Raw genomic sequence first — 24,289 nt, forward strand, 5'->3', positions numbered from 1 at the left:
AGAACTCCCAGTCTCCTGATGATTGGCCCAAAGTCGACCAACTGGCTTTTGTGCCTACGGTTAAGGACTAGAACTCACCGTCTCCTGCTCTCTTTGCCTTTGAGTGGCTTAACCAGTCAACCCAACCAGCTCTCAATTCCTCTTTTACTTTTCCCACCCCGATGGAAGTAAGTACCTACTTCCCCAAAAATATTGGGGAAGCAACGAAAAATTGTTTAGAATATATAGTTTAAAATAAAACTAGCAGGTGTCAAATATTTTGGGATGTCCAAATATAAAGTAATAAGGCCTTAGCCACACACCAGATTTAATTTTGGTTGAAAAGAAGAAAGCATAACGGGCTCGTACTATTATATGTGGTGGATGATGCAGCCTAGAACTGTGTTGGCTTTTTTTGGCAGCTCTTTTTATACTGCCAGAAAAATATGATCAAGGGGTTGTATATGTAATATTACATGTACTGACAGTAGCAAGAATTGTATTTGCACAACAGTGGAAAAATGGAGGAAATTCCAACAGATGAAAACATAGTTTTTTAAAAAAAAATTAGATTGCGAGGAAATGGAGAGGCTAACATTAAAGAAAAAAGACAAAGAAGAAAAACACAGACGATTTTTTTTCACATGGGGATTGGTTTTACAAACAGTTAAACCAAACGGAGAAATTAGAAGTCGGAAGAATACTGCTTTTGAGAAGTAAACATTGTTACTATTACTGATATTATGTATAAGTAAATTGACCCGACAATGCACTGTATTATTAAGCACTTATGTAAGTTAAAGAAAAATGTACAAATAAAACTTATAATGAAAAAAAGAGAGACAGAGAGAGAGAATGATGTTTGTGCAATGTGGAGCAGAATTGAGAAAGCCAGGCTGGGTCAAAGGCTTTTCGGTGCATTTTTATAGATGGTTGTTTGATTTAGTTAAGTCTTTTAAAACCGGCCAGTTCGCACCAGTTAGACCCGATTCAGGGTTACGACCTTTCATCCTGACCTTGAAGAATCAACTTGCTGTGAAGATGGCCACGTGGCTAAGCAAGGCTCCTACCTAGCCAGGTTAAATCTTGAAAAGTCAGAACTGATATGGGGGTTTACCTGGCACTCTTATTTATTTTCACACCACCACCACCATCATCATCATCATCAAAAAAAAGCTGGTATCAGATTTATATTCTGAAAGTACAGTGAGGTTATTCGCATTGTCCCGGATTATTTGTAGAGTGGACTCCAGTGGGTTGACTAATTTTCTACCCCTAATTGCATCTGTCCGACTTTTGTTTCTATTCTGAAAATTGCTTCCGGATTTTGGCCTTGCAATGAAAAAATAACATAGATAGATAGAAAGATAGAAAGAAAGAAAAATAGATGATAGATAGATGGATAGATAGATAGATAATAGATGATAGAAAGAAAAATGATAGATACATAGATAGATACATAGATAGATACATAGAAAAATAGATGATAGGAAATGGAAAGAAAAATAGATATAGAAAGAAAAATAGATGATAGATAGAAAATAGATGATAGAAAGAAAAAAGATAATAGACAGATAGATAATAGATGATAGAAAGAAAGAAAAATGATGGATGGATATATAAGATAGATAGATAGATAGATAGATAGATAGATAGATAGATAGATAGATAGATAGAAAATAGATATAAAGAAAAATAAATGATCACTAGATAGATGGATAGATAGAAAATAGATGATAGATAGATAGAAAGAAAAAAAGATGATAGATGATAGATAGATAATAGATGATAGAAAGAAAGAAAAATAGAAGAGAGAGAGAGAAACAGACAGGCAGACAGAGTGATGGACGGACGGATGAGAAGAGAAGATCGATCGATCGATTGATCGATAGACAGACAGAAAGATAGAGATAGACAGATGAGAGGGAGAGTAGATAGATAGATAGACAAGACAGACGAATGGATGAGAGGGAGAAGAGAGAGAGAGAGAGCTGGCTTATGGGGTTGGCTTGGCAGAAGGTGGGAGATTTGCAGGGGCTGCTTGCTGCATTTACACAAACCACCTTCTCCCAAACCAGGGTCTGATTCGTTTCAAACCCGGGTTGGGGGTTCCCACACCCCAAATGCCCCAGCCAGGTCTGATCTGAGCCTAGTTAGCAGGCTTGGGGAGGGGGCTGGTTCCTATGTCCCCTTCCCACGACCCAAAAGTGCCCCCGACCCCTCTTCTCTTCCGTCCCATCCAGCGGCTCCCCCGGTGTCGTTGCCCGGGACCAGCCCTTCCCACGAAAACCCAGATGAACACCTTACACGGGTAACCGGGTCGTGCGAATGCGGCTCCGCCGCGGCTCCTACCTGCTCCGATCACCCGAGTCGCGGGAGGCCGAGCTTTTGCGGGGAAGAGGCAGCCGCGGCTTCTCCCAGGGATGCCCGGAGCCTCCGAGCCGGCCGGGGCTTCTGCAGCCGCCGGTGCAGGAGACGCGGCGGCCCGCCGGGCCCGGTTCATGGCGAGACCCCCGTAACTGGCGGGGAGGAGCCGGCCCCGCTCGGCGTCTGCGTGCTGGCAGCGTCGCCGTCCTCTCCGCGACCTCTGCCGGGGGAAGGCTCGGCCCGCAGCCCCCGCCCGCCGCCTTCCTTCCCTTTCTGTGGCGCGCTCCCCGGGCTCGGCAGCAGAGCGGCCACGGAGGAAAGAAGGGAAGGGAGAAATAGAGGAGGGAGGGAAGGAAAGAAGGAAGGAAAGGAAGGAAGGAAGGAAAGGGACCAATAGAGAGGGAAGGGAGGGAGGGAGGGAAAGAAAGGGAAAAAATAGGGAAGGGAGAGAGGGAAGGAAGGAAGGAAAGGAGGGAGGGAGGGAGGGAAAGAAAGGGAAAAATAGGGAAGGGAGGAAGGAGGGAAGGAAAGGAGGGAAGAAACTGAAAAATAGGGAAGGGAAGGAGGGAAGGAAGGAAAGGAGGGAGGGAGGGAGGGAGTGAAAGAACGGGAAAAGGAAGGAAGGAAGGAGGGAAGGAAAGGTGAGGAAAGGGAAAAATAAGGGAGGGAGGAAGGGAGGAAAGGAAAGGGAAAAATAAGGAAGAGAGGGAGGGAGGAAAGAAAGAAAGAGAAAGAAAGAAAGAAAAGAAAAAAGAAAAAAGGAGGGAAGGAAGGAAGGAAAGAAAGAGAAAAATAGGGGGAGGGAGGGGAGGCAGGAAAGGAGGGGAGGAAAGGGAAGGGAAGAGAGGGAAGGGAGGGAGGGATGAAAGAAAGAAAGAAAGAAAGAAAGAAAGAAAGAAAGAAAGAAAGAAAGAAAGAAAGGCAAAGGAAGGAGAGAAGTAGAGAGGGAAGGAGAGAAAGGAAGGAAAGGAAGAGGGAGAATGAAAGAAAGAAAGAAAGAATGAATGAATGAATTAAAGAAAGAGGAAGGAAGGAAGGAAGGAAGGAAGGAAGGGAGGGAGGGAGGGAGGGAGGAAGGGAGAGGGAGACCAGCCACATTCAGCCATCGGTCGAAGGTTTGCCTATCCGCGTGGATCCGCGAGGAAAGATCCGCGCGTGGATCCGGTGGGACTGAGCTGAGCTAGGACTGTCGGAAAGAAGTCTTGGCCAGGAGACGTGCCAAGATGAGAGCGCCAGGGCTGCCTTGACACGCTTCATTTAAGCCGCGATCGACGTGTGAACGTGCCATCGGTGCGGGCCCCCCCTCCGCCCACCGCTGAGCCCGAATTGACGCGAGTAGCACAGCCCGAACCCACGTGGCTTGGAAACAAGCCGCTTTCTCTTGTCTCGGACAAGCAACCTAAAGTCAGGTCTGGTGCTTGCATGCATGGATGGGAGACCACGAGGAGAGCTCCTGAAAGTGGGAAATGCCAAATTTAAAAAACGAGCACCCTACAGGGTGCAGCACCCCCCTTTAAAAAAAAATCTTATTGTATAAAACCTATTTTTTAAAAAAAGATGTTGCACGGATTTCCTCCCCGCCCCCACACTTTGCATGGGAGCTTCACCCTCCCCCCAAAAAAAGGGGGGAGGGGAATTAGCTATTCCCAGCACCCCAAACTCCTTACCTTGGCGGGTAACACAGGTGCAACTTTGAGTAGCAAGAAACAAAAGGAAAGTACAATACTTCCGCCCATGTCCCAGTTCCCGCCAAATTAGTTTTATAATAACTTTATTATTCTTTTCACCAGCAGAGGGCGCCCCAAAGCCACGTTTCTTTGTGATGTGGGGTGGGGGGCAGAGATGGTGGGGGGTGAAGGTCTCTTATCACTGCAGGTTTTTAAGAAGAAATTGGACTGTCAGTTGTCCCGTGCAACTTTTAAGGCACATAGACTTCAACTCCCAGAATTCCTCAGCCTGCAACTTTAAGACCTGTGGACTTCAACTCCCAGAATTCCTCAGCCTTCAACTTTAAGACCTGTGGACTTCAACTCCCAGAATTCCCCAGCCTGCAACTTTAAGACCTGTGGATTTCAACTCCCAGAATTCTCCAACCTCCAACTTTAAGACCTGTGGATTTCAACTCCCAGAATTCCTCAGCCTTCAACTTTAAGACCTGTGGATTCCAACTCCCAGAATTCTCCAGCCGTCAACTTTAAGACCTGTGGATTTCAACTCCCAGAATTCCTCAGCCTTCAACTTTAATATCTGTGGATTTCAATTCCCAGAATTCCCCAGCCTGCAACTTTAAGACCTGTGGACTTCAACTCCCAGAATTCCCCAGCCTTCAACTTTCAGACCTGTGGATTCCAACTCCCAGAATTCCCCAGCCTTCAACTTTAAGACCTGTGGATTTCAACTCCCAGAATTCCTCAGCCTTCAACTTTAATATCTGTGGATTTCAATTCCCAGAATTCCCCAGCCTGCAACTTTAAGACCTGTGGACTTCAACTCCCAGAATTCCCCAGCCTTCAACTTTAAGACCTGTGGATTTCAACTCCCAGAATTCCCCAGCCTTCAACTTTAAGACCTGTGGATTTCAACTCCCAGAATTCCCCAGCCTTCAACTTTAAGACCTGTGGACTTCAACTCCCAGAATTCCCCAGCCTTCAACTTTAAGACCTGTGGACTTCAACTCCCAGAATTCCCCAGCCTGCAACTTTAAGACCTGTGGATTTCAACTCCCAGAATTCCCCAGCCTTCAACTTTAAGACCTGTGGATTTCAACTCCCAGAATTCCCCAGCCTTCAACTTTAAGACCTGTGGATTCCAACTCCCAGAATTCTCCAGCCGTCAACTTTAAGACCTGTGGATTTCAACTCCCAGAATTCCTCAGCCTTCAACTTTAATATCTGTGGATTTCAATTCCCAGAATTCCCCAGCCTGCAACTTTAAGACCTGTGGACTTCAACTCCCAGAATTCCCCAGCCTTCAACTTTCAGACCTGTGGATTCCAACTCCCAGAATTCCCCAGCCTTCAACTTTAAGACCTGTGGATTTCAACTCCCAGAATTCCTCAGCCTTCAACTTTAATATCTGTGGATTTCAATTCCCAGAATTCCCCAGCCTGCAACTTTAAGACCTGTGGACTTCAACTCCCAGAATTCCCCAGCCTTCAACTTTAAGACCTGTGGATTTCAACTCCCAGAATTCCCCAGCCTTCAACTTTAAGACCTGTGGATTTCAACTCCCAGAATTCCTCAGCCTTCAACTTTAAGACCTGTGGATTTCAACTCCCAGAATTCCCCAGCCTTCAACTTTAAGACCTGTGGACTTCAACTCCCAGAATTCCCCAGCCTTCAACTTTAAGACCTGTGGACTTCAACTCCCAGAATTCCCCAGCCTGCAACTTTAAGACCTGTGGATTTCAACTCCCAGAATTCCCCAGCCTTCAACTTAAGACCTGTGGATTTCAACTCCCAGAATTCCCCAGCCTTCAACTTTAAGACCTGTGGACTTCAACTCCCAGAATTCCCCAGCCTTCAACTTTAAGACCTGTGGACTTCAACTCCCAGAATTCCCCAGCCTTCAACTTTAAGACCTGTGGACTTCAACTCCCAGAATTCCCCAGCCTGCAACTTTAAGACCTGTGGATTTCAACTCCCAGAATTCCTCAGCCTTCAACTTTAAGAGCTGTGGACTTCAACTCCCAGAATTCCCCAGCCTTCAACTTTAAGACCTGTGGACTTCAACTCCCAGAATTCCTCAGCCTTCAACTTTAAGAGCTGTGGACTTCAACTCCCAGAATTCCCCAGCCAAAATGGAGATCTAGGAGTTGAAGGCCCTGAGTTTGAAAGCTGCCAAGGTTGGACACCCCGGTACGGGCAGTCCCCGAATTACATCAGTTCGTTTAGTGACCGTTTAAAGTCACAACGACACTGAAAAAAAGTGATTTAGGATTGTTTTTCACACTTATGAATGACCGTTGCCACATCTCCATGGTCACGTGATCAAAATTCAGACGCTTGGCGACTGGTTCATATTTATGACGGTTGCCGTGTCCTGGGGTCATGTGTTCAGCGACCGTCTGACAAGCAAAGTCAATGGGGAAGCCAGATCCACTTAACAACCTTGTTCCTCGCTTAACAACCGCAGTCATTCACTTCATAGTTTTGGCCAGAGGAGTGGCAAAACGGGGCCAAAACTCACTTAATGTCTGTCTTGCTTAGCAACAGGAATGTTAGGCTCACTTGTGGTCGTAAGTCAAGTATCCTTGTATAGGGTCTCCTGTTTGTGCAAAGGGTTGGATTGGAAGACCTCCAAGGTCCCTTATAACACTTATTATTCGGGACTCGGTGAAATAATTTGGAGAGTGTGCTGAAATGTTTTGGAAACCCCAAGAACACATAATAATAATAATAATAATAATAATAATAATAATAATAATAATAATAATAATAATAATAATAATAATAATAATAATAATAATAATAATAATAATAATAATAATTTAATTTGTATACCGCCCTTCTCCCGAAGGACATACAATACCCGCACTGCATATCGGACATTAATACAATTGAACGTGTCCAGAAATATTTCACGAGAAGATTCCTCCACTCCTCCGCTCGCAACAAAATACCTTATGCCACTAGGTTTGAAATTTTGGGCTTAGACAACTTCGCTGCCTTCGGTCTGACCTAAGTGTAGTACATAAAAACACCTGCCTTACAATGTCCTACCTGTCAATGACTACTACAGCTTCAACCACAACAATACACGAGCACACAATAGGTAAACCGCTCCAAACTTGATTGCGGAAAATATGACTTCAGCAACAGAGTGGTCAATGCCTGGAAGGCACTACCTGACTCTGTGGTTTCTTCCCCAAACCCCCAAAACTTTAACCTTAGACTGTCTACTGTTGACCTCACCCCATTCGTAAGGGGCGTGCATAAGCGCACCAGCGTGCCTACGGTCCCTGTCCTAACGTTTCCTCTATTTGTATCTATTTTATATATTCAATCCATGTTTATATAATTACCTAATACGTTCTTGGCAGTGGTGGGTTTCAATTTTTTTTTACTACTGGTTCTATGGGTGTGGCTTGGTGTGCGTGGCATGGCATGGCTTGGTAGGAGTGGCAGGGGAAGGATACTGTAAAATCTCCATTCCCTCCCTATTCTAGGGGAAGGTTACTGCAAAATCCCCATTCCCACCCCACTTCAGGGGAAGGTTACTGCAAAATCTCCATTCCCACCCGACTCCAGGGGAATGATATTGCAAAATCCCCATTCTCACCCCACTCCAGGGGAAGGTTACTGCAAGATCCCCATTCCCACCCCACTCCAGGGGAATGATATTGCAAAATCCCCATTCTCACCCCACTCCAGGGGAATGATATTGCAAAATCCCCATCTCACCCCACTCCAGGGGAAGGTTCCTGCAAGATCCCCATTCCCACCCCACTCCAAGGGAATGATATTGCAAAATCCCCATTCTCACCCCACTCCAGGGGAAAGTTACTGCAAAATCCCCATTCCCCCCCCCATTCCAGGGGAATGATATTGCAAAATCCCCATTCCCACCCCAATCCAAGGGAAGGTTACTGCAAAAATCCCCATTTCCTCCCGATCAGCTGGGACTTGGAAGGCAGAGTATAGATGGTGGGGCAGGGCCAGTCAGAATTTTTACTACTGGTTCTCCGAACTACTCAAAATTTCCGCTACCGGTTCTCCAGAACTGGTCAGAACCTGCTGAAACCCACCCAGTCTGGTTCTTGGCAAATAAATAAATAATTCTCTTGCTGGATTTTGGGGAAGGGACAGTGCGGGGTTCCTGTGTTAAAACAGACCCCCATTGCAAAATTTGGTTGGGAAGGCTGAAGTCCACAGATCTTAAAACAGGGGTCTCCAACCTTGGTCCCTTTAAGACTTGTGGACTTCAACTCCCAGAGTTCCCTTCAACGCCCAGCAAAGCTGGTTGAGGGACTCTGGGAGTTGAAGTCCACAAGTCTTAAAGGGACCAAGGTTGGAGACCCTTGCCTTACAGAAAACCACCTGCAGATTAAAAAAAGAGGCTACCATTAATTTAAAACAAACACACAGACGCTCTGAAGGTTGCTTCTCAGTGTTGTGTTTCCTTTTATTGCAAAAAGCTCACATCCAGACTCGGCAAAAAGGCGTCAAGGTTGTCGATAAAACACCGCACACAGGAGCAGGCAACATTTTAGAAAAAGTACAATTTACAGGCTTCGTACAAAATCGACAAGCAAACCCTGTCCGATTGCATTGTGGCCTTGTTGTTGGGTTGTTTTTTTTTTTTTTTTTCCTGCGCAACCTTGCAGGCGCGTGGTTTTTTTTTTATATATATATACAACAAGTCCCACATTTTGAACACCGCGTGGCTTAAGCTGAATGACATTTGGAGGGTTGCAACCCTCAAACGGGCTCGTAGGAAACGCTTTTACCGACATAGGCAGCGTAATACTGAGAGGATGTCACCATTCGAACAATGTGACAACGAAAGGAAGAGTAGGGTAGCGGGGCTGTTGTGGAGTTGTGCGAGAGGAAGCAGAAAGTTTGGAGACACCAAAGCCTCCAATTTCTGCTCCCGCGAGGAAGCTGGGGAACATTTTCCGAAGCTTGTCACAAGCCATATTATTCAAAATTTAAAAAAACATTTTTTTTTAAACACGTACATCTAGAACGCAGCAGAATAGAAACATCGGTATTTATCCTGTACCACGGTTCTCGCAAAAGTTTTCCCACTTGCTTGAGTAGTGCTGTTGACAGAACAACACAAGGCGCCGAAAGAGACAATTTCCAGAATGTCGTCTCCGCCATTGACCGCTGGGTATTTTTCGGCAAGGGTCAGATCCCAAAGGGATTGCGTGACCCCCTTGCGTGGACAAAAACGAAGACTCCGGCCACGGAGCCCACCAGGCCCCGCCCGTTGTAGGATATGCGCGGAGGGACCAAAGGGATTAGAAGAAAAAAATAAATAAATCTGAGTAACTCACATGGTGGTTATCTACACAGCAGATTCCACTGTCAAAGGAAATGTTTTGGTCACACCAAAACAGGATGGGTGGGAAGATTTTTTGGGGGGATGTGCAATTGAAACAAGCGAACAAACCAAATTTAAAAAAAAAAAAAACCAACCCTGATTTTTGTTGGAAGCTAGAGTTAAGAAAGAAGCCTTGAGTTCTTCATCAATAGAAAAAAAAAACTTGCCTCTAGAAGTTGTGGATGCTCCAACACTGGAAGTTTTTAAAGAAGAGATCGGATAACCGTTTTGTCGGAAGCGGTGTAGGGAGTTTCCTGCCGAAAGCAGCGGGTTGGACTAGAAGACCTCCCAGGTCCCTTCCAACTTTTGTCATTCTATTCTATCTCATTTGATGCGCAATTGAAACAAAAAAGCAAACAACACCCCCCACCCCCCCAAAAAAATCTGGAATTTGGTAGGAAGCCAGAGTTGGTTACAGTGACAGTAACAGAGTTGGAAAGGGACCTTGGAGGTCATCTAGTCCAACCCCCTGCTCAGGCAGACGACCTGTACTAGGGATTCGAACTGCAGGCCTTTCCGATTTTATCGACAATCCAAAAAGATACGTTCAAGAATCGATGGGGACAGATTTGAGCCCTGGGTGAACAGAAGGCGGCAAAATCCATATAATGTTCTTGGCAAGAATACAGCCACAGACTTAGCCTGGGCTAAGTCTGGGGCCCTAAAATTTCCTGGTGGTCTCCCATCCCGCATGATATTTATTTCTTCCCCCCCCCCCAAATCCGCCACATGAAACCAATTCAGGTCCCTTCACACTGTTTCCAGTGCCTTGTGTGTTTTTTTTCTCCCTGTTGTGTTAAAAAACAAGGAATTGCTCAGGGTTTCAGGAGCCACAGGAAGCCTTAGGAGCTCAGATTATATACCTCTGACTTAGAGGAACCTGCTAAGACTTAAATAACCATCACAAAGCGAATTTAAAAAGAAAGAGGAAAAAAAAAGAATCAGATTGGAAAACAGGTCCCCCAAATTTTGAAAGGCAGTCTTTCTGTACAAACAGAAATACACTACGCGAGAATAGCAAGGCAATAAAATCCATTATTGCATTACCAGCCATTGGCCCTTACTATCGTAGGTATTCGTACCACCTACACATTCTTTACTCCAGGGAGCAGGGGCGAAAGATTAAGTGACCGGACGAGGAAACAAATCCCCCAAAGGTGCAAAAGGCTTTGCTCCAACTTGGCGTTAAATCATGATTTAAGGAGCCGTTGGGCCCAAAGCCCCCCCCCCCTCTGGTATTTCTTAGTAAATTACATAGAGGTTTTCTCACTACGAGTGAATACGATAGCATGTGTGAATCCACTTACAACAAGTCCTTCCCTTAGCTCTGAGTAACTAGTCTCACACCGACATCTCAGAATCAAGATCTATGGTTTGCTTGTTTTTCTTTTCTTGTCTTTCCTTTTTTTTTAATAAAAAAAAGTGTTTTTTTTTCCCCTGCCAAAAACCCCTCCAACGGAAACTGTTGGGTGCAGGGTTTTGCAGGGTTTTTTGTTTTTAAATCCGCAGGATACTTCCGGAGGGTTGGGGAAAATTCTTGGTGGATGTAGCTTCTTAAAGATATGACAATATGCCATACGTGGAGCAAGTAAGTCACAGACTTATTTCAAAATGAAGGATCGTTTTCGCTTCCATCTAAAAGAAGGAGACAGAAAAGGGGGAGAGAGAGAGATCAGTCGATGGACGGCAAACTCTCTTTCCACGCTTCAAAACTCAAATCACATGCTTTCTGGTGCCTGCCTTCCCACATTAAGGACTAGAAACTTGTTTCTAAATCTAAGATTGGCTATTCTCAGGATTTCTTTCCAGGCCAACGGACTGGAATTCCGGGAGTTGAAATCCACAAAGCTTAAAACATGCTGGCTGGGGAATTCTGGGAATTAGGTTGGGTTTTTCTTAAGCTTTTGTTTGGATGTGCTGCCAATGAATGCAGCCACCTCTGTCCCAATTCTGTAAGGCCTCTCCCCCCCCTCCCCAGTTGGGAATGGGGACTCTCTGACATTCCCTAACCCTGTCTAGGAAGATTCTAACTCGTCCAGGTCATGGTTGCCCTAAAGGTGCTTTTCCAAATGGCAAGTGGACTTCCTAGGGTTTTTCTTCCCCCTTAGGAAACATTTCGCTTTTTATCTTAGAAGCTTCTTCAGTTCTCGTGGATGAGAAGCAAAACATTCTCAAAGAAAAGAAGAAAGAAAGAGAGAGAGAGAGAGAGAGGAAGGAAGGAAGGAAGGAAGGAAGGAAGGAAGGAAGGAAGGAAGGAAGGAAGGAAGGAAGGAAGGAAGGAAGGAAGGAAGGAAGGAAGGAAAAGAGAAAGAAAGAAAGAAAGAAAGAGAAAGAAAGAGAAAGAAAGAAAGAAAGAAAGAAAGAAAGAAAGGGGCAAGGAAGCAAATAAAAAGAGGAAGGAAGGAAAAAAGAAAGAAAAAAGAAATGAGGGAAGAAAAAAGGAAGGAAAGAAAGAAAAAAGGGAAGGAAGGAAGGGGAGGCAAGGAAGGAAATAAAAAGAGGAAGGAAAGAAAGAAAGAAAGAGCAAGAAAGAAAAGAAAAGGAGAGAAGAAAAAGGAAGGAAAGGAAAAAGGAAGGAAGGAAAGAAAGAAAAAAGGACGGAAAGAAAGACAGAAGAAAAGGGAAGAAGAAAAGGGAAGAAAAAAGGAAAGAAGGAAGGAAAAGAAAGGAAAGAAAAAGGAAGGAAAGAAAGAAAGAAAGAAGAAAAGGGAAGAAGAAAAGGGAAGAAAAAAGGGAAGGAAAAAGAAAGGAAAGAAAAAAAAAAGGAAGGAGTGAGGAGAGATAAAGAAGGGAAAGAAAAAGGAAAGAAGGAAGGAAAAGAAAGAAAGAAACCTCCAACTGCCTTTCAAAAAAGCACCTGTGGGTCACCCCTCCGTCCTACCCTTACTCCCCTGACCTCCCCATCCCGTCCTGTCCCCAAATTCGCTGCCTGTCCTCTGACCCCCCCCCCCAGCTTACCTTCTTGGAAGCCTCTCGGACTTTGGCTCTGGAGTTGATACAACTCATCTAACCCCTTAGAGGGAGAGTTTGAGGCACGTGTCTCAAAGGCTGTTTCGAAGGCAGTCAGGTCTTCCAAAAAACATGGCTCTTCTGGAGCTAAGTCCATCCTTGGCGAGGGAGCGAAGGCTCCTGGGCTACTATCTTCGGTGTCCAAGCCGATTGGACTACTGACGTCGCCACCGCAGAACTGGTGGCGGGGGCACCTCATCCCTGCCCCCCCTTTCTCAAAGAGAAAGGTCGACAGGTCTTGTAGGAGGGTCTCAAGAGCGTTTTCTTCCAGGAGGTTGTCTTCCTCCAGGCAGGTCAAGAGAGAGAAGTCGACGCTCCTCCAGGTTTTGGGCAGTTGGAAATCCGGGCAAGGTTCGGGCGCGGGAGACAGTTCAGGGCCGGGGCACGGCGCGTCCTCTCGGAGAGTCCCAGCGCCGTCTTCGGCGAGTTCTTGGGAAGTGGCGGAACCGAAAGTCTCCGCCAGGCTACAGATCTGCTGAGCCAGCAGTTCGATTTCGTTCTTCTCCTTCTCGGAATATCGGAAGAAAGTCTGCTTGATGGGCGAAGCCTCCGGAGTCAAGATCCCTTCGGGTACCATAGGCACATCAACGTAGAGGGGACCTCGGATCTCCGGTAAGCTCATGACGGCGCAGCCCCCGTTACCGGGGCTATCCGGCGTCGGGGGGAGTTTCTCATAGAGAACATTGCAGGGTTCTTGGGCGTAGAACAGCTCGGTCACAGCGGCGAGACTGGCGGGAGAGTTGGCACCGGAAGCCGCCGTCCCCGATGGCAAGGCCGTGGGGCCGCCTCCACCGTGGGCTCCGTAAAGCTCCTGGGCTCCAAAGAGGAAAGACGAACTCTGGTGAGGGGTGTAAGGAGGGGTGCAGAGCAAATCTTTGGATGCAGATTTGCCGCTGGGCTTCTCGCTTGCAAACGTCGGTCCGTAACGTCCTGGCGGGAGGATGACGTACCCGTAGCCAGGCTCTTTGACCAGCAGGCTGAGGGAGGAACCTGGCGGGGCGTCCTCGATGGAGGAGATATTCCCAGGTTCCATCATCTCTTCAGGAAGGCCTTCCGGAGGCTCGCCGAACGCTGTAGGGCCTTCGGGGACCCCGGTGGTGCTGAAGTCGAATGTCGGGGCCACAAGAGTGGCGGTGGGAGTGCCAGCTATGGGCGTGAAGACTTGATCAGGACTGGACAGTTGTCCAGGAGACAGAAGAGTTTCCAAGAAGGTGGTGCTACTTTCAAGAGCGTACGGGCCTTGGGATCCTTCGGCGGAGATTTGCTGCTTCAGGCACCAGGCTTCGGAATCGCTGCAGAGAAAAAGGAAGACGGGAAAGTAAGAAGGAGGCTCTGGGGAGACTTCTCGTCGTCAAGACAGGCAGAGGTCAAATACAGGTAGTCCTCAATTTACAACTGCCATCGATGTTGCTAAGCAAGAAATTTGTGCCATGAGTTCTAGTCCTGCCTTAGGCATGAAAGCTGGCTGGGTAACTCTGGGCCAATCACCAGGAGACGGTGAGTTCTAGTCCTGCCTTAGGCATGAAAGCTGACAGGATGACTTTGGGCCAATCACCAGAAGACGGTGAGTTCTAGTCTCGCCTTAGGCATGAAACCAAGCTGGGTGAATTCTGAGCCAGTCCCTCTCTCAACACTTCTCAACGTCACAAAGAACCAACTCATATCTCAAGCCCACACCACCTCAGAAAGAGTTCACCACGGGGTTACCTGATGACGTAGTTGTGAGAAACGATGGGAGTCTCTGCATTCTCCAAGCGAAGCAGCGAGTAGATCCAGATCCAGCTTACGCCATCTTTCGCTTGGAGACGGATCACCATTTCGGTTTGCGCGTTGCTTTGATCACCGACTGGAGTTAACGAGTAGGAAAAAAGGAAAATGAGGGACCCGGTCACCCCAAATCGCTTCGCCCCACATCTGCTCTTGATGCCCCAAAGGAATGGAGGAAAGGACAAGAAACTCACGCAGTCGGTAATGCTGGGCTGAAGCGTGGCTGAGATCTTCAGGATGGATCAAGCCGTACCATGATTTGCAGAAGAGCTCGCTTTTCTCAAAGCCCAGGTGGAAGATCACGCTAGAATATGAAGAGGAAATCGCGATCAGGGCTTCGCAGCAACAAATGGTCCTGGATCTTACAGTCCCCACCCCCTGCCAAAGTTTTCGATTTTGCTCCCAAGGCATTTAAAGTGCTCCTTGCTGATTTGTTTTTGAGTTTTGAGCCTGTTTAAATCTTCTCGACCTTAGCTGCTTGAAGGCAGGCGAACTTCGACTCTCAGAATCCCCCAGCCCCTGCAACTCAATCCCATCCATCTTTGAGCAGCCAAGGTTGAGGAAATACTAGATGGAAGAGAACTCTCAACCTTCTGTGACCTTCCTTAAATTCTCACACTTCCTGAAAAAGTCCCATCCAAGAAGAACCCCAATTTTTTTTTTTCAACCAAAAAGGAAATTGTTGGGAAAAATAATACGGCAGAATTTTTGTGCATGCCCCTTGCATCAACACTGGTTATTCGGTGTCTCAGGTGGACAGAAGTTCCTCCTGGCTTAACAAGCCCACCAAATTCTTTCTCGATCTTTCCTTATGTTCCTCTCGGTCCAGGGACCGCTAAACATGACTACTTGAAGATTGGTGGGCTTCAACTCCCAGACTTCTTCAGCCGTCATGGCTGGCTGTGGGGAATTCTGGGAGTTGAAGTCCACCTGTCTTAAAAGTTGGCAAATGCTGGCTGAGGAATTCTGGGAGTTGAAATCCATTCATCTTAAAAGTTGGCAAATGCTGGCTGAGGAATTCTGAGAGTTGAAGTCCACCCATCTTAAAAGTTGGGAAATGCTGGCTAAGGAATTCTGGGAGTTGAAGTCCACCAGTCTTAAAATGGCCAAGTTTGGAGAACCCCTGTTCTAGGTTAGTCTAGATCTTTCACCTTTTCTATAAGGCCTCTCACCTTTCAGAGATATCTACGATGGCCAGGTCTTTTGTGTGGCGACTCTCAAAAGCGGAGAGGAAGAACGAATTCTGACCCATTCTGGGCTTAGGATCTAGAGGAGTGCAGAAGGCCGTGAAGACAGGATTGGTGGACCAATAAGAACCTGGAGGAGGTTGGTGGAAGTGTCCACGAATCAGAACCAGCTTATTTCCTGCGCTTTGACGCCGGATTGTCTTGGAAGTGTTGAAGTGACAACGGAAGAGGCGTTCTGTTTTGGTTTGAGGGACAGAAGAAAAAGAAGAGGAAGACTGAGAGATGGAAAAAGCCATAATACATTGAAGAATACTCAAACCGATCCCCTTGCTGAGCCAATCTCTTGTTCCACTCTCCTAGACTTGGCAAGCCATATTATTTTTTTCCTGCACGAGATCTATTTCTAAATGAATGTCTTAAACACAGATTGAATTTCCTCTGATTGGAAACTCTATCCTAGAATCACCTTTCTCAATCTTGGCCAATTCAAGATTTGTAGACCTGGGAATTGAAGTCCACATATCTTCAAAAGACTACAGTTGACAAGCACTGCCCTGAATTGTTGTTCTCCAGAAATGCCACGCTGCTTTTTCTCCATACTAATGGGACATCACATTTCATACTCTTATCGGCTCCTGAATGTGAGTTTTTCTGATGAAAGCTGAGCTGTCATAGCTTCTCCCTTGAATTAAACTCTGCAAGGCATCGTTCTGTTCTAACAGGTCACCTGTCAACTTTCAATTCGTCATCACGCTCATTTAGATTTCCTTTCCCAAACACATGTCTAATGCTTCCCCTTATCCCCTGCACGACACTCATTTCTCACAAAGAAACACCTACCGGTATTTAATGGAGAAGGCAACGCCAACTGAGTCTTCATCACAAAGTGATCTGCTGGATCAATAATGTCGTAGATGCTGTCTCCTTGGGCCACTAAATCCACCTGCAGGCATAAGTGGGAGGAGAACAGTTGCAAAATTAAACTCGCTCCTCTTAGTCATGGAGTCATCAGAAATCTTAGCTTCACATAGGAATCTCCAAAGTCAACAGACTTTCACAAATACATTTACTCCCGTTAAGAAAATAACCTCTTCAAGAGCTATCCATGTTACGGACAAACTGCTTATGGTGACTATCTAGGACTAATTTAATAAGTCTCGGCTTTGGAGAAACGGAAAGGCTATGGCTTCAATGAAATGCTCTTGTAATACAGCTCAACACAAGGTTAGCCTGCTGTCACAACCCAAGATAATTCAAAGGAGGGCTATCATTTCCCCTGTTTTACAACCAAGGTATTCCTCTTCCCCTCTTTACAAGTCTGCCCATGGTACGTACCATAGAATGTCCCAAGTGCTCAGCCACGCTCTCCGACACATAGATGAGTTTGCCTTCGCCCGTGAACGCCAAAAGGAAACCGGGAAGGGTCTGCATGAAATCGTCTAAGTCCAGGGAAGAAAGCAAGCCCTCCAGGCCTTCCAAAGTCTCACCTGTTGAAAAACAGGACAGGGGTTTAATTATGATGATGATGATGATTTTAAAAAGCCCTCCATTGGCATCTCGTCTCAGCACCATGGACAGCGGTTACTACAAGTAAAGTCTTGAAGGACCCCTGTTTCAGCACCGTGGACAGCATCCCCAGTGCAATTCTCCATTGGCCGTTTCAGCACCATGGACAGCGGTCACTACAAGTAAAGTCTTGGAGGGGCTCTGTTTCAGCACCACGGACAGCATCCCAGTGCAATTTCTCCATTGGCCGTTTCAGGACCATGGAGAGAGACCTGTTGAGCCTCCACAAGGACAGGCGCTTCAGGAAGGCAGCCCCTCGCCCAACTTCAGAAGTAAACCCACCCACCCACCCACCCCAGGCTCTCTTCGATCCTTTCCCCCCCCAGCCCCCTCTCGGAGGGTCTTCCGAACCTACCTTTGGAGAAGAAGATGGATTTCCGAGTGTAGATGCAAGCCAGCGACATGATGTGGAGATAAGAGAGCCGAAGTTTATCTCCTTCGGCAATCGGCAACAGGTCCTTGAGATGTCGAATCTCCGCGTTGATTTGATCGCGCCGTGCCTTGGAGGCTCCTTTCGTGGACCGGTACATCTTGGCTGGGAAGAAGATCCGCGCAGCTCAGCCGCCTCCGTCTCTCTCTCTCTCTCTCTCTCTCCTTCTCTCTCTTTCTCTCTCGGATGCCTGCCTGTGGATCTGTCGAAGATGCCTGCTTTCCATCTTTTATAGGCGGTTGGGAGTGTGGGCACTGGCATATTAAGGAAAATGGGGCGGGAAGACTTGTTCAGATCAATGGAGGGAGAGGGTTGCCAGAGCCAGCTCCCCCCCGCTTCCACGGGCTTGGGGGAACCCTACGTCACTGGCTTCTGAATGACGTGGTGAGGAAGGGTGGGGGGGGAGGGAGGCTGGAGGAGGAAACCAAGGAAACACTGCACCGAATTAGGAGACGAAACAAGAGTCTTGAGTGTCGGGATCACAGCTCTGCGTGCCTCTTTTCCTCTCTCTCAGTCGCAGCAATTTAGTACTGGCACTAACATCTTCCTCCTTCTCTTTTCCCGTCTTGCAAAATCTTGTTCTTTCTCAAATCCATACCTTCCTTCCTTCTTTCCTTTCCTTCCTTCCTTTTCTTCTCTCTTTCATGTCTCTTGCTCAAAGCTACGTAGCCGATCTTTTTTTTTTTTTGCTCCGTGTTATTCTTTCCTCTTTTTCTTTATTCTTTCCTTCCATCGCAATCGTTTCCTGTCGGGCCCCAAGTAAAATGGGTCTGATTTTATTCCAGATTCCTTCGCCCCTGCTCTTAAAACCCACATACTGGAGGAAAAGCGGGGTGGGGGGCGGGACACATCCAAATTGCAGGGTTATTAGGCCTGAACCGTGTGAAAAATCAACTCAGAATGATGTATCTTAATATGACATTCTTTTTTTTCTTTTTCTTTTTCTTTCTTTCTATCTATCTATCTATCTATCTATCTATCTATCTATCTATCTATCTATCATCTATCTATTATCTCTATCTGTCTCTATATCATCTATTTATTATCTATCTATCTATCTATCTATCTATCTATCTATCTATCTATCTATCTATCTATCTAATATATATAGGGGGGATGTGTGATTGTTTACTTCCCCCCCCCCCGGTTGTAGGGGCTGCCTTTGTAGTTTAAAGAAGCTGTTCTTGATGCAGTCTCCAAAAAAAAAAAAAAAAAGAAATATTTACCAGTAAGATTATCAGCAGCGTTCCAGGGGGGGTAAATCTGTTCTTTTCCCTTTTCCACCCCCACAAATGATTCTGTTTTTTAAAATAACTTTTCAGAACAGCTTCTAAACGTTTGTCTTTTTTCTCTCCTATTTATTCGTAAAATAAAGTGTTCTAGGTATATTTTTATTTAGGATTTCTGTCCAGGAATTTTCCCTTCTCGCCCAAAAAGAAAAAAAAAAGCCATCGAAAGGGTGAGTCTATTCTGGTTTTCTTTTAAACTTCCCAGTAAATAAACAAGCCAGGCCTTAAATAACATTCTCTTCTGTGAAGGCCAAAAATAGACCCAGCAAAAAAGAGAGAGAGAGAGAGAGAGAGAGAGAGAGAGAGAAAAGGTTCTTTTTGAGCTCTGTGGTTGCTAAGCAACTACGAAAAGTGACAGCATTCTATCTCCCATTTGGGGTGATTCTTATTCTTCTTCATTTTTTTCTTTCTTTTTTTACTTCCTTTCACCCCCCCCTCTCCTTTCCCCTTTGCAGAGATAACCTAAATTAGTTAGCTTTGCTTTTGCATACATCTCTGGTTCCATATAAGGCGTGAAAGCTGAGATGGGGTGGGAGGCGACTGGCTCTTTGTGATGAAGAGGATCCTGCCCTTGTGGCTGGAAGTTGCCAGAAACAAGGAGGCACTCTTGGATGGAGGGATGGAGGGAGGAAGTTAGAAGCTGTCCCCCAAAACTATGCAGAGTCCTGTCTTAAGGAATATTGGGTTTGCTTTTAGCATCTCTCTCTCTCTCTCCTTCCTTCCTTCCTTCCTTCTTTCTTTCCTTCCTTCCCTTCCCTCCTTCACTCCATCCTTTTCTTCATCCCATCCTTTTCCTTCCTTCATCGCTCTCTTCCCCTTCCTTCCATTCTTCCTTCCTTCCCTCCTCCTTCTTTCCCTCTTTTCTTCATCCCTCCCTCATCCCTTTCCGTCCTTCCTTCATCTCTCCTGTCCCCTTCCTTCCTTCCCTCCCCTCTCTCCTTTTCTTTGTCCCTCCCTCATCCCTTTCCTTCCTTCATCCCTCTCTTCCCCTCCCTTCTTTCCTTATTCTTCCTTCCTTCCCTCTTTTCTTCATCCCTCCCTCATCCCTTTCCATCCTTCCTTCATATCTCCTGTCCCCTTCCTTCCTTCCTCCTCCTCCTTTCTTCGTCCCTCCTCATCCCTTCTCTTCCTTCCTTCCATCCCTCCCTTCCCCTTCCTTTTTCCCTCCTCCCTATCTTCGTCCCTTTCTTCATCCCGCCCTTCCTCCTTCCTTCCTTCTTTCCTCCCTTCCATTCTTCCTTCCCTTCTCTCCCCTTTCCCTCTTTTCTTCGCCCTCCCTCATCCCTTTCCTTCGTTGCTTCCTTCCTTCCTCCCTTCTTTCCTTTCTTTTTCTTTCCTTCCTTTCCTTCTTCCTTCCTCTCCTTTCTCCTTTCCCTTCTCCTCTTCCCATCATGCCATAGTGTAAGAGCTCCAGTTAGTTATGTGTGTTGATTTCCCAAGGAGAAGAACTTGACAGTTATACAATTATCACTTTTCTGCAATGCAGACAGACTGTTTATGCAACTGACTGGTCCAGGAACGGCAATTCCTAAAAAAAATCCAATATGAGTCTAGTGTTGTCTTTCTGGGCAGAACCAAGAAATGAGCCGACAACATTCCAGATGCAAGAAGGGGAAGAGTTGCAAATGTGCAAATTCGAAGCTGCAGAACGTCCGGTTGGATAACCGACACGTGGATTTCACTCCCTAGGGAACTCGGCAAGATTCTATGTTCTCATTCTATGTTCTATGAATCTCTGGCATGAAAAACTGCATGGTTAGAGATTGTGAAACATGCCTAGCCTTGCCAACTGGAGCTGATCTCTAGCAAGGTCAGACTTGATTAGGACTTGTTGTGGGGTCCATAAGGAAGCTCAAGGATGTTGCAAAAGTGGGGGCGGGAGGAGCGCATCACTACTTCGACCTCCCCAAGAGAATCGCACGGACGTAGCAGCCATGAAGTTTATCGGGAGCTGCATTTGATTTGTAGAATCCTACGAAAAAATCTTCTTCAGCACCAGCAGGTGGCGGTATTTGGCTGACATTGCCTGGGCTACAAGCTTAAACAGGCCATAGCCTGCATAGGACATGGATGGAAGGCCACCAGGAGATCTCAGAGTTCCAAGCTAGCTAGACTGGGAAGTTCTTTTTTTTTAAAAAAACAAAACATGGTGGGAATAATTAGTGGCAAATCACACCTGCGCCAATAAAACTCCCTGGACTTATTCGTGATGAGAGTAAGAGTTAAACTTGCTTTGAGACTTTGATTTTTCTCTTGTACAGGTTGTCCTTGACTTACAACCACAATTGAAGCCCAAAAATTCCCTGGTTCAGCGAAACATTTGTTAAATGAGTTTTGCCTCATTTTATGACCTCTCTTGCCACAGTGGTTAAGGGAATCATTGCGGTTGATAAAGGTCTAGTCCCTCCTTAGGCATGAAAGTTGGCTGGATGACTAAGAGACAATCACCAGGACTAAGTGGTTTCTACCCTAGTTTTAGGCACGAAAGCCAGCTGGATGACTTTGGGCCAATCACCAGGAGATGGGGAATTCTAGTTTCATCTTAGTTATGAAAGCTGGCTGGGTGACTTTGGGCCGATCATCAGGAAACAGTGAGTTCTAGTCTCCCTTTAGCATGAAAGCCAAGCCAGCTGGGCCAATCACTAGGAGACAGTGAGTTCTAGTCTCGCCTTAGGCATCAAATCCAGCTGGGTGGATGGGCCAGTCCCTTTCTCTGAGCCGGCCAACCTACCTCACAGGGTTGTTGTTGTTGTGGGGAAACAGCAGGGTGAAGCAGCGTTAGATATGTTTGCTGCCTTGAGTTGTTTATAAAAGTAATAAAGGCAGAATATAAGTAGAATAAAACAAATAAAGACATCTTAGAAGGCACCAGGATGGGAACAACCAACCCTCCCTGCAGAGACTCCGCTCTTGAGGGAGCATCCAATGGTTGGCCTTGGACGACATTCTTGACTAGGATTGAAAATATAGTCCTCTATTTACAACCATCCGTTTAGTGACCGTTCCAAGTTACAACAGCACCAAAAAAAGCAACTTAGGGCCCATATTTTTGCACAAACCATTGCAGCATCCCCAGGGTCACAGGTTCAAAATTCGGACGCTTGGCCACTGACTCCTATTTATGACGGTTGCAGTCTCCCGGGGGGGAGGGGGGGAGGGCGGGTCACGTGATCCCCTTTGGCGACCCAACCGACAAGCAAACGTCAAAGGGGCAAACCAGATCCACTTAATGGCCGCGTCATAGCTGCAGGGATTTCGCCAACTGGCGGTGGCCGGCAAGGAGGTACAATGGGACGAAAACATCACAACTAGCCACAGAAAGGAGGGGCCTCAATTGTGGTCGTAAGCCGAGATGGTATTCAGCCGGTTCGAGCAAACCGGTAAGCCGGATGTAACGTCGTCCTATTTCGCCACGTTTTCTAGGCCGGGCACATGCGCGGAAAGCATGCGCGGGGCGAACCGGTGGCAAGAATATGTGGAACCCACCACTGGTCGCAAGTCGAGGACTACCTACTATTGGCTTGGGGACAAAGCACGGGAATGCAACGACAGTAATCGGCTTTGGGGAACCTGGGTTTAGAATGTGGTGGGAAGGTAGCCTATGCCCAAGAAAGGAGAGAGCCTTTGTTGCGAACGGGTCTGAGCAAGGGGTTGGGCTAGAAGACCTCCAAGGTCCCCTTCCCAGCTCTATACCGATCGATTGACCGAAGATGGTGGCAGATTCAAAGGCAGGCCAACTCGCAGCTGAGCGTCGATCGGGGAGCGGAGTGAATCATTATTCGTACGGTGACCGTGAATCACTCTGTCATCGTGGCTCGGTTGACTCGGTGGGTTTGGGAGACGAGGGGGGAGAAGGGTTTAGAAAGGGAGGGGAGAGATAAGCTTTTGGGGAGGGGGGCAACTGATGTCCGCAGAAGGGTTTGTTTTCCCCGGTACTGTACCACCCCCCCACCCCGCAAATTCTCCCCTTCCCTTCTTCAAATCCATCCCCGCTCTTTGCCAAAGTTGAGTTGAGTCGTCTTCTCTTCCCCCCACCCCCCTTCACCTCTTTTCTGCTAATTTGGGCTCTGAATCAAGGAGCTAAAAACAGCAACGGGACGGCTAAATATAGCAGCCCGGAGTGCGTATAGAAGGAGAGACACACACACACAGCCACAAACACACACACAGCCTGCGCTTTGTAATTCAGGCGCTGTAACGTCCAAGCGTTCTCCTGCTGCTGCAGCGTGTGGGGGCGGCCAACGCTGTAGCCGGCAGCCAGAGAACTGAGAAAGAAGAGGGGGAGAAAGAGGGGGGGGGAAACGAGTGGGCGGTTTGGCAATCAGGTTGTACTTTTTCCCCAATAAGGGGAAGATTGTAAATAACTCGGTGAGAGGGAGGGGTTCCAACCTTCCCCAAAGCCCAAACTGTACACTGTACCCATCCAAGAAGGAGCCAGATGGGTACTTGATGTTGAGAAAATCAATCTTGGAGGAATGTAATAGCCATAGTGATAGCAGTTAAGACTTATATACCGCTTTACAGTGCCCTCTCTAAGCGGTTTACAGAGTCAGCCTCTTGCCCCCCGACAATCTGGGTCCTCATTTTACCCACCTCGGAAGGATGGAAGGTTGAGTCAACCTTGAGCTGGTCAGGATCGAACTGGTGGCACTGGGCAGAATTAGCCTGCAATGCTGCATTCTAAGCACTGGGAGGGAAGGAAGGAAGGAAGGAAGGAAGGAAGGAAGGAAGGAAGGAAGGAAGGAAGGAAGGGACTTCACGGTGCTTCACAGTCCACTCTAAGCGGTTTACAGAGTTGGTCTCTTGCCCCCAACAATCTGGGTCCTCATTTTAAGGACCTTGGAAGGCCGGAAGGCTGAGTCAACCTGGAGCCTGCTGAGATTTGAATAGCCAAATTGCAGGCAGCCGGCAGGCAGCAGAAATAGCCGGCAGTACTGCACTCTTAACCACTGCACCACTATGGCTGCAGAAATGCTGCAATGGTCGTTAAGTGTGAAAAATGGTCGTAGGTCAGGGGAATGACATATCTGGTAAACGTCTATGGAGCTTTTCAGTCCTCCAGGTCACAGTTGTCCCTTGCTTTTTTTTTTTTTCCCCAAAAGGCAACTGGACTTTCTGGGTTTTTTTCTTTTTGAAGACGTTTCGCTTCTCATCCCAGAAGCTTCTTCAGCTCTGACTTGGATGGTGGGGAAGGGAAGGATTGATACTCCTTGCAGGCAGCTGGTCCTTTGCATCCTTTTTAGAGCGTCGGAGAGGCCACTTGGAGGTTTATTTATCTCCTCTGAGTCCACCCGATTGGTGCAAATGGTTCCTGTAGTCTGCAATTTTTTCCCCCTCTGGAAATCCATTCTTACTCCCACACCCTTCAAAGGGCGTCCATCCCAAATTGAACAGCTAAAAGTCTGTAGAGATTCTCCGTCATCCCACGTCATGGTTCCCCCGAAGGTGCTTTTTCTTCAAGAGACAACTGGACTTTCCTGGGGTTTTTTCTTCTTCTTCTTTTGAAGGCGTTTCGCTTCCCATCCAAGGAGCTTCTTCAGCTCCGACTGGAGGGTGGGAACAGTGAGAGTTGAAGAAGCTTCTTGGATGAGAAGCGAAACATTTTCAGAAAGAAAAACAAAACAAAACACCAAGAAAGTCCAGTGGGT

The 24,289-nt window shown here is 46.8% G+C and overlaps 2 protein-coding genes and 1 long non-coding RNA gene across 7 annotated transcripts in view; 1 reads left to right on the forward strand and 2 right to left on the reverse strand.

The window, feature by feature from the left end:
* The window catches only part of SLC29A2 (solute carrier family 29 member 2), a 29,162-nt gene extending 25,103 nt beyond the window's left edge, over positions 1-4,059 (reverse strand). Inside the window, exon 1 of one of the 5 annotated variants that reach the window (XM_058160379.1) lies at positions 4,014-4,059. The gene's annotated coding sequence lies outside the window, so the exon portion shown is untranslated. Of the gene's footprint in view, positions 1-78; positions 366-2,286; positions 2,745-4,013 lie in introns of those variants that run through there. The other 4 variants (XM_058160377.1, XM_058160378.1, XM_058160380.1 and 1 more) reach the window with 4 other exon arrangements.
* On the forward strand, positions 74-22,463 carry LOC131186617 (uncharacterized). Its single transcript, XR_009152398.1, has 3 exons — positions 74-167; positions 18,728-18,811; positions 20,128-22,463. It is a non-coding gene; the product is annotated as an uncharacterized LOC131186617 (long non-coding RNA).
* Positions 8,478-18,147, reverse strand: NPAS4 (neuronal PAS domain protein 4). The gene is made up of 8 exons (XM_058160375.1): positions 17,278-18,147; positions 16,692-16,843; positions 16,197-16,299; positions 15,342-15,591; positions 14,364-14,473; positions 14,110-14,248; positions 12,352-13,694; positions 8,478-11,028 (listed from the first exon to the last, which is right to left on the reverse strand). Exons 1-8 carry the CDS (start codon positions 17,450-17,452, stop codon positions 11,000-11,002), a joined length of 2,301 nt encoding a protein of 766 aa, XP_058016358.1. The 5' UTR covers positions 17,453-18,147; the 3' UTR covers positions 8,478-10,999.
* Positions 22,464-24,289: the final 1,826 nt, after the last annotated feature.

This window comes from Ahaetulla prasina, chromosome 17 (genome assembly GCF_028640845.1).
Source record: "Ahaetulla prasina isolate Xishuangbanna chromosome 17, ASM2864084v1, whole genome shotgun sequence".
Taxonomy (NCBI): domain Eukaryota; kingdom Metazoa; phylum Chordata; class Lepidosauria; order Squamata; family Colubridae; genus Ahaetulla; species Ahaetulla prasina.